Source organism: Malaclemys terrapin, chromosome 8 (assembly GCF_027887155.1).
Source record: "Malaclemys terrapin pileata isolate rMalTer1 chromosome 8, rMalTer1.hap1, whole genome shotgun sequence".
NCBI lineage: Eukaryota > Metazoa > Chordata > Testudines > Emydidae > Malaclemys > Malaclemys terrapin.
Genome location: NC_071512.1, coordinates 66242250 through 66250990, shown reverse-complemented (window position 1 = coordinate 66250990; position 8741 = coordinate 66242250). Strand labels below are relative to the sequence as shown.

The following is an 8741-nucleotide window of genomic DNA, read 5'->3' as shown; positions in this document are numbered from 1 at the left end:
AATAGCTGCATTGAGTTCAATGGGACTACTGGCATCCATAATTGTTTGCAGGATTAGGTTCTAGTGTATGCTGCTTCTGTTGTCCTTTTCCTCTGAGGGCTCTTCCTGGTGTGAAGGCCTATATCCTGAAAGCTGAACCATGTGAGCGGACCTCTGGATCCGCTTGCAGGATCTGGACCTTCCTAAACTGTAAAGACCAAATACTGCAAGGCATGTTTAACAGTGTGCGCTGTGAAGAATTGCATCGACACCAGACTCTTATCAAAGTCAATGGGAATATTTGCAGTGAGTAATGGAAGGCATATATTGGAGCCTACAGGATGAGTCTTTGGTTTAGGGAGCCAGCTTCCTGGTTGGGAGAGAGTAGAGCAGCCACCTCTGCTTCACTCTGGATTAATGAAGGCATTTCTAAAAAGTCCCCCGTTGCAAAATCCTTCACCCCCCCCCCCCATGTGCTTTAGTAATGAGATATTTTGAATATCTGACCCAACATTTTATTTCCCTTTCCCTCTTCATTTGGTGTGTGTAAATTGGAACTTCATTCCTTTAAACCTGTAACAACCTGAGAACCCAGCTTGAAGGGTTTGGGGAGATAAAGTGGGGGAAAAAAAACAACAACCACCTTAGCTGTCTGCCTGTCTTTCTTGAGGAACAGTGCAAAGTGGCGGTTTGGGGATTTTTTCCTCCCTCCCCAAACTAGGGAAGCATTAATTATAATGAAAGGAGAAGTTCAGGCACCGCTCGGGGTGTTTAGAGGAAACGTGCAGGGCTGTGCTGGACTGGGACTGTACAGCCCCCATGGGGGACACACCTAGCCAGAGCTTTTGGAGCAGCACCGTGGGTCAGGCAATGGAGCCGGGCCCCTGCCCTGTGCCTCCGAGCGCATTCAGCGCTGGCTTGGGGCCGGGCCCGTAGGGCAAAGGTTGCTGCAGCAGGCTCTGGGGCCGGTGCGGGGAGCGCCGCACTGTGCACGGACCGGGCAGCCGACACCCCGCGTGTGTCCCCGGAGCAGTTCAGTCCTGTCCCCACCCCCACCCCGTGCCCCTGCGGCAGCGCCACCCCCGCAGAGCCACCTCCTGGCCCGGCGCAGGTGACACTGACACTGGCGGCTGCTCCGGCCACCGCCGAGCTTCCTGCTTCCCAGAAGGTGCCGGCGCCGCGGCAACAGGAACTGAGGCTGGGAGGAGGCGGTGCCGCCGCTCCCCGCCGCGCTCACGGCCCGAGCCGGGGGAGCGGAGCAGCCATGGGCCCCCGCCAGCAGCCGCTGTAACCTCCCCCTCCCCCGGGGCCGGCGCGTCCCTGCTTTCCCTGCCGGCCGGGCGAGGTGTTTCCCCGCGGGGGCGCGGACCGGCCGCCCGGGGCCCGAGATGTGACCATGGACAGCAGGATCAAGTGAGTGCCGGCAGGCAGGGGGAGCGGCGCGGGGGCTGCTCGGCGGAGGGGGCGGCCGAGGCGGCTCTGGGGGCTGCGCTGGAGGGAGGGGGAGGAGGGACTAGGCCTCAAAGCCTCCCCTAGCTTGGCGGGGTGTGGGGCAGGGGCCTGGCTCTGCGCTGGGCACGCACAGGGGGCGGCTGAGCAGAGCCCGGGGCACGACAGGAGCGGGACTGCACTGGGCTGTCATGGGAGCCCACATGGCAAAATCCCCTCTTCCCCGCAGGTGTGACACTGGCAGCCTCCGAGTGAACAGCTGGTGGCTCCCTACCCAATTCTCCATCCCCCAGTGGAGACGCCCTGTCATGAATCCTACAGCCCGCCCCACAATGAGAGCTTGTCAACCCCACACCCTTCCTCCCCACAAAGAAACCCCTCTTTGCTTTAGCATCCTTCATTCCCAGCAAGAGACTGGAGAACACACACTCTGTCAAAATGATCTCTGTCCCCCCCCCCCCCCCCCCCGTCAATCATGAGAGACTGTTGTACTACACCTTAAAGTGAGCCCCACTTGCTAAATCCTTCATCATCAGAGGATGAGATAAAGGTACACAGGGCCTTATAATAATCTTCATCCCAGTGAAGGAGTCTGCCCCACAAATGGAAGAATTGACAGGCCATTGTTTCTGTCTCTGGGAGCATACACATAACTAGTCTTCATAGAAGACAGTGCCAGCCTAAGGTTTGGTACCTACGAAACTTCTCAGAAGAATGTCCACGATGACTTGTTTGGGTGTTAGGTGGATTACAAAAACAATACTGAACAAACTTTTGCACTTCTACTTTTTGCCTATTTATTGTCTCTTTGTATCTATTGCCAATAAATGGTGATTTTTAAAAAATATTCCAGCTATTTTACTTTACTGTCATATTTGTGAAGAATACAGATGAATGAGTTTTGGTTTTGAAAAACAGCTAAAAAAATAGTGTGTAAAACTAGTAACATCAAAACAGAGGTTGTTTATAAACATTCTTCTAAGGAATCTATCATTTTTCTGTGTGATTATTGAAGAAAATTACGGTTTTTCAAGAAGTTAAGAGAATAATTCTACCTCGAGAGAATTTTAGTGTAACCCAGATGTGTTGACAAAGTAACTTTTGTGAAGTTAATTTTTTGTGATGGTTTGAAGCTACTTGCCCATTGTGAATAGTCCCATTGACTTCCTTAATTCAGTAATTGATGAGAGGTTAAATCTGAATTTTGTAAACTGACAGTAATCTGTATTTATGATGAATCTGCTATTTAATAGTTATAATAGAAATGAAAGTCAGTCTGACATATATCACACTAGTTTGACATATTTCTTGACACTTCTAAGTATAAGTAACACCTTCTATGTGGGAGGTGAAGAGTAAACCTAGAACTTTTCTGTGGAAGCAGACTTTGAGGTGGTGTACTGAGGGATGAAACACATTTTCATATGCTGTCTTATTGACTGTAAATTCAGTTAAGAAGTTGAGCTCTAAAGTCCTAATCCTGTATTTGAGACACTTTTTTTAATGGAAATGAATGTGTTAAATCCAGCATTCTGATTTTCCCCTCCTTTAAGGAAGGGGGAAAATGTGCCAAAAGAGCAAAAACACACCTAGGTTTAAATTTCATTTAACCCTTTCATGGTAGAGGGATTCCACTCTTCTCACTACAGGCTGGGTTCTTACAGCTCAGTTTTGCCCTTATTTAAATGAATGTAACACTAATTAGATTCATTCTGATCTTGCTAGCTGAGGGGAGAAACAATGGATCATTTTCTTTTCTGTTACACTCCTGTAAATCTCAAGTAGTCTGGATTTACACTGGTGTAACTGAGAGCAAAATTTAGACAAAAAAATAAAAAAAGTGCAGAACTAGCTCATTCAGGATCCTCCTTTAAGATTTTCCAACTGTATAATTTAAAAAGTGATGCAGGGAAGGACTGTGATGTGGGAAGATATGTGATTGTTGCTCAGAAATTTGATATCAGTCTTAATATAAATGCATATTGTCAATACTTGGTGACAAAATAGATGATAGAAAACACATTAAGTAACTGGTGACCTCTGAAAGTTTCCCTCTAGTCCAGAGGTGGGCAAACCATGACCCGCGGGCCACATCAGGCCTGTGGGACCCTGAGCTCCTGGCCCTGGAGGCTTGCCCCTGGCACTTCCCATGCTCTTCCCCCTCCCCTGCAGCCTCAGCTCACTGCACCACTGGTGCAATGCTCTCGTTGGTGGGGCTGCGAGCTTCTGGGGCAGCGCAGCTGCAGAGTCCGGCCTGACCCGGTGCTCTGTGCTGCAGGGTGGCGGGGCTGGCTCCAGCCAGGCAGTGCGGCTGTAGCGCCACCAGCTACCGGTACTCCAGGCAGCGGGTAAGGGGGCAGGGGAGTTTGGGGTGGTGGTGGTGGTCAGGGGGCGGGGTTGTGGCTAGGAGGTGGGGCGGTCAGAGGGTGGGGAACAGGGGTTGAATGGGGGCAGGGGTCCCGGGGGGGCAGTCAGGAAGGAGAGAGAGGATTGGATGGGAGGGCGGGGGGCAGTCAGGGGCAGGGGTTCTGGGGGCAGTCAGGGAACAGAGAGGGGGTGGTTGGATGGGGCAGGGGTCCCGGGTGGGCTGTCAGGGAACAGGGTGGGTTGGATGGGGCAGGAGTCCGGGGGTGTGTGTCAGTGGGCGAGAAGCAGGGTGGGGGGGAGAAGGGGTCAGATGGGGGCAGGGCCGGGCCACGCCTGGCTGTTGGGGGAGGCACAGTCTCCTCTAACTGGCCCTCCATACAATTTCCGAAACCCGATGTGGTTCTCAGGCCAAAAAGTTTGTCCGCCCCTGCTCTAGTCCAAAATCCCTCTAAAACTTTTTTTAAAAACTTGTATTGAATTATCAATCTGTGATATGCTTTATATGCATCATTTTAGAAACCTGGGACCCAGTTTTGAATTCCTTACTTGTGAAAAACTGCTGACTTCTATAGGCATTTTACTCAAGAAAAGAGTTCAAACCTGGGCCCTTTATGTGGTTACTTAGATAAATAATTGATATGGTGAAGGTTATAATGTTTGCTTTTAATATAAATGGCAGATTGCTCATCAGAATGAGAATTTAAATAACTCAGAACGGTAAAAATAAATTAAGGGTTGCTTCTGAACCTAACATAATAAATCAAGAAATTACTGAAATGTACAAGTTTATTCACAGACAGAGAATGTTGTGTAGTAATGGTACTCACTTGTGGCTGTTCTGTTCAAATAATTATTTAAATTTAGGCTAGGGTTGGGCCCTTAAACATGCCAGTGGCAGTAACTTCTGAAGGAGATGGTAAGGTGACTGTCAAGTTTCAGTTGGTGACCAAATATATTAAAAAGATAAATGTGCTAATGGCTCAGTTTGCAGGAATTAAGATGGAAGCCTAATCCTGGTTTACTCTCTTCATACCTTAAAAACAGAAATGGTTCAACCTGGTGAAGTGGAAAAGGTTATCAGAGAGGCCCAATCTACATATTGGTGTCTAATTGATGGAAAAAATGCTGTTAGTTTCTTTATTATCTGTCTGTAAAGTTCAGTTTTGTAAAGCAAACTGTCAACAAGTTTAAAATTGTATTTACTTCAACACGACTATTTAAAATGGGGTAATGACATATGAAAGGACTGAAGAGCTCTCAAACATATAGGACTAAGATTTATCAGTGTAATCACAGAATTTTGATTGTTTTAACAATCATATAATTATTCTCAATTCTTGTTTCTGTTGCCTATTCTTTTTTGAAAAGTGTGTGAATATATTACAGGATGTGAAGGAAAATACGACTTCTGAAATCTTACAAAACATCCAAATAATTGAGATTCTCTCTCTAATTTTATAGTGTCAAATGGAGTGGAAAGGATATAACATTATGGACACTGTAGAGAAGGCTTGATAATCTAGATCAGTCTATGTGGTTTGTGACATATGTATGACTAATCAATTGACTTGTTTTTTATTTCCAGGGAAAATCCAGAAAGTACGTTTGATTTGGTACTCAAGGTAAAATGCCAGGCTTCTGAAAATGAAGGTAATGTACTCCAACTGTTGGCATTTATTTATAGAAACTAGGGGTGGAAAAGACCCTATTAGATTATTTAGTCCACACACCCTCTATTTTGTCACCTCATGCTTTGAAGTGTTGATAGTTTGGAATTCTGTTACTGCTCATTGCTATTATTCTAATTCATTTTTCAGTTATTAATATTCTGATGATAGAAGGGCAAGCATTTACAGCAGTTTATTGTTGATATGGTGGTTTGTGTTACATACTTATACCATTTTAATTCCTATAATCTTTCAGTCAATAAAATGTAGGTTTAATAAGTCATTTCATTTTAGTGGTATGTCTCAGAACTGGGACTCGAGTACTTTGATTTCTCCGTTTGTCTCTTTGGAAGAAAAAAAAATACCTAAGTAGCAGAAAATAACTTTTACTGTAGCAATTTTGGAATAGTGCAAATGGCATTGTGAGCTGACTTGAATTGGTATTAGCAATTAGTTTCACACTCCTATAAGCACTCTGGTGAAAGAGATATGGTGCTGCACGAGTACTAACAAGATCACAATCCTAGTCAGTTATCTGAGCAAGTCTTTTGGTTGCAATTTGCATGTAGGAAAACATGGGACTTCTCAGGTCAAAGTTACAGTGCTGACTAGAATTGACTAGAATTTCTAATGAGGGACTCAACAAGAATAATGGCATATAACTAGTTTTACATCTCCTAGGACATCAATGTGTCCCCTTGACTTTATCCCCTATTGATTTTTCTTGCTTCCCATATTTTTCCTCGTTCACTTATTCTCCATCACATCCTCTGCTTTCAAGCCCACCGCTGTATTCCTTATTCTAATAATTTTCCTTAACCCTTCCAGCCTCTCCAACTGCCAGTGTATATTCTTCCTCCCATTCATACCCAGGCTTCTTGAATTTATTGTCTGTTGCCAACGCCGCAGCTCCTCTAGTCTGACTTCCTCCTGGATCCTCTCTGCATGGTAGTTTCCACCCATTTCACTCTCATGTAATTGCCTTCATTGAGGCAGGATATTATATCCTGTTCCTGGTCAAGTTCTTGGGTGTCTTCTTTATTTTTATCTTCCCTGACTGATCAGCCTCCTTCACACATTTGGCTATGCTCCCTCCGAGACTTGCTCTCAGTGCTTTTATGCTTCTCTGTGGGTTTGGCTTTCCTTGCTCTCTTAATTCCTCCTTTTAGCAATTCCAATAGAGGCAACTTTCTGGTCATCTCCCGTTCTCCTGCTCTTTCTCTGTACTCTCTCCCTTGGTAACCCTCTGTCCATTCTCATATCCTGAATGATAATGAGACCCTGATCTATCTCTCCACACCTGATCTGTCTCCCATGGCCTGTCTTTGCTTTGTGACTGTCTATCTGACATCTTTTTTGGATGTCCAGACACATTTCAACTCATCTTCCCCTTCACCGAGGCTTGCAACTTTCATGTCGTATTCAGTTTCTTTCTCCCCAGGATATAGTCTGACAATTAATCCATCTGGTGCTTCCTCTCTGGTATCTTTAAAATCTGTCCCTTCTCTATTCCTACTGCCAGAACCTTGATCCATACTCTTGTCATCTCTTGCTTTGATTACTACAGCATCTTCATTTCTGACCATGATTCTCATGTTGTATCCTTCAAGTCTGTCCAGCGTGCTGTTACCAGAAATGTTTGCCTCACCTACAGCTCTGTGATATCTGCCTGGTCAAATCCTACATTGGTGTTCACTCCCCTTCTGCATCACATTCAAACTCCCAATACGCACCTTCAGGACTACAAGGCTTGGCTTCTGCTTACACCTCAACACTAGTTTCTTGGCACTTCCCCAGCTGTCACTGTATGTGCTATTTCAGTTCATCTTAACACTCCTTTGATTGTCTTCTGGTAGAAGAGACTGTGCCTTTTCTCATGAGCCCCTTATGTATGGAGTATACTTCTGGCCCTGTGTGCCAGGCTGTTTTGCTCTTCTCATCTTCTCAAAGCACTCCTCAAAACATATTTTGGTTACTCTCCTATTCCTGTCCTCACTCCCAAATCTTCACACATTAACATGTATTTTTTAAAAGGAAGCAACTGGATGGGTACTTACCAAGTATATATTTTGATTTCTATTCCATATAGGTTCATATATCACCCTCATCACCATAGAATATGAGCATTTGACAAGTGGTGCATTAAGCAACATGTGTGGTTCAAGTATCAGAGGGGTAGCCGTGTTAGTCTGAATCTGTAAAAAGTAACAGAGGGTCCTGTGGCACCTTTAAGACTAACAGAAGTATAGGGAGCATAAGCTTTCGTGGGTAAGAACCTCACTTCTTCAGATGCAAGATCCCTATATTTCTGTTAGTCTTAAAGATGTGTGGTTAAGTCTCCCTCTCATCCTGTCCCCAGGGGGAGAATTGTGTGTCCAATGTAGTGGGGACTTTTTGGTAGGGTTTGGTAGGTGTGATGGTCCATTGTTCATGAGGGAGTTCATTTCACAGTCTCAGAGCAGCCCCTAAGAAAGCTTGGTACCTTGCACAGATGAGCTTTATCCATATGGTCCAAAGTTTTGTTGTACCTGTTGTGGTGGTCTTTTAGATATGCTTGGCCCAGGCCCTTGATGCCTGGAAGCGAAAGACAGACACTTTGAATTTGACTCACTATTCTATGGGGAAACTTTTGTAGAGAGCAGAGGACAGGTTTGTTGTGCTCACGGTGTAGTGAGGTGAGGATGTGCTACAGTGTTCTGTACGAGCTGGAATTTCCTATGTGCTGAAGGCTTCATGCCCAGCTATATTGTATTGCTGTAGTTCAGATAGGAGATGAAAAAGATATGAATCAATGAGGTTAGGTCACCATCTACTATGATGGGATGGAGTCTTCTAGACAGCTACAGATATTGGAAAGCATCACTTGTGGATGCTATGTGAGTGCTTATCATCAGTGAGCAATCCAGGAACCACCCCAAAACTCCCAGCTGAACTGATGAATTATGAGGTATGCACCTTCCACCAAAGAAGACTGCACCTTGGGTGTAGACTCTTCAGAGCGTTTTCCTCTGCCCACCTCTATCTTGCATGGGTTGAACTTCAGCCAGCTGTTTTTAATCCATGAGCAGAGTCCAGTGCTTGGATGAGATGTTTTATGTTGAGTGCTATGGTCATATATGGTGATGTATAGGTAGAGCTGTGTCATCTATGTATTGCTGGCACGTAAGTCTCTATTTTCTTACCAGTTCGCCTAGTGGCTGCATGTTGATCTTGAATAGGACTGGAGAGAGAATTGAGCCTTCTGAAATGTCACAAGTGAAAGGTCTAGTGGCTGAGGTG

The 8741-nt window shown here is 45.5% G+C and overlaps 1 protein-coding gene across 3 annotated transcripts in view; it reads left to right on the top strand.

The window, feature by feature from the left end:
- Positions 1 to 1102: 1102 nt before the first annotated feature.
- Positions 1103 to 8741, top strand: part of DENND1B (DENN domain containing 1B) — a 253889-nt gene continuing 246250 nt past the window's right edge. For 2 of the 3 annotated variants that reach the window (XM_054037265.1, XM_054037262.1), the window contains exons 1-2: positions 1103 to 1392; positions 5381 to 5445. In XM_054037265.1, coding sequence (XP_053893240.1) covers positions 1376 to 1392; positions 5381 to 5445 — 82 coding nt within the window. In that variant the 5' untranslated portion in view covers positions 1103 to 1375. Of the gene's footprint in view, positions 1393 to 5380; positions 5446 to 8741 lie in introns of those variants that run through there. The other variant, XM_054037263.1, reaches the window with a different exon arrangement.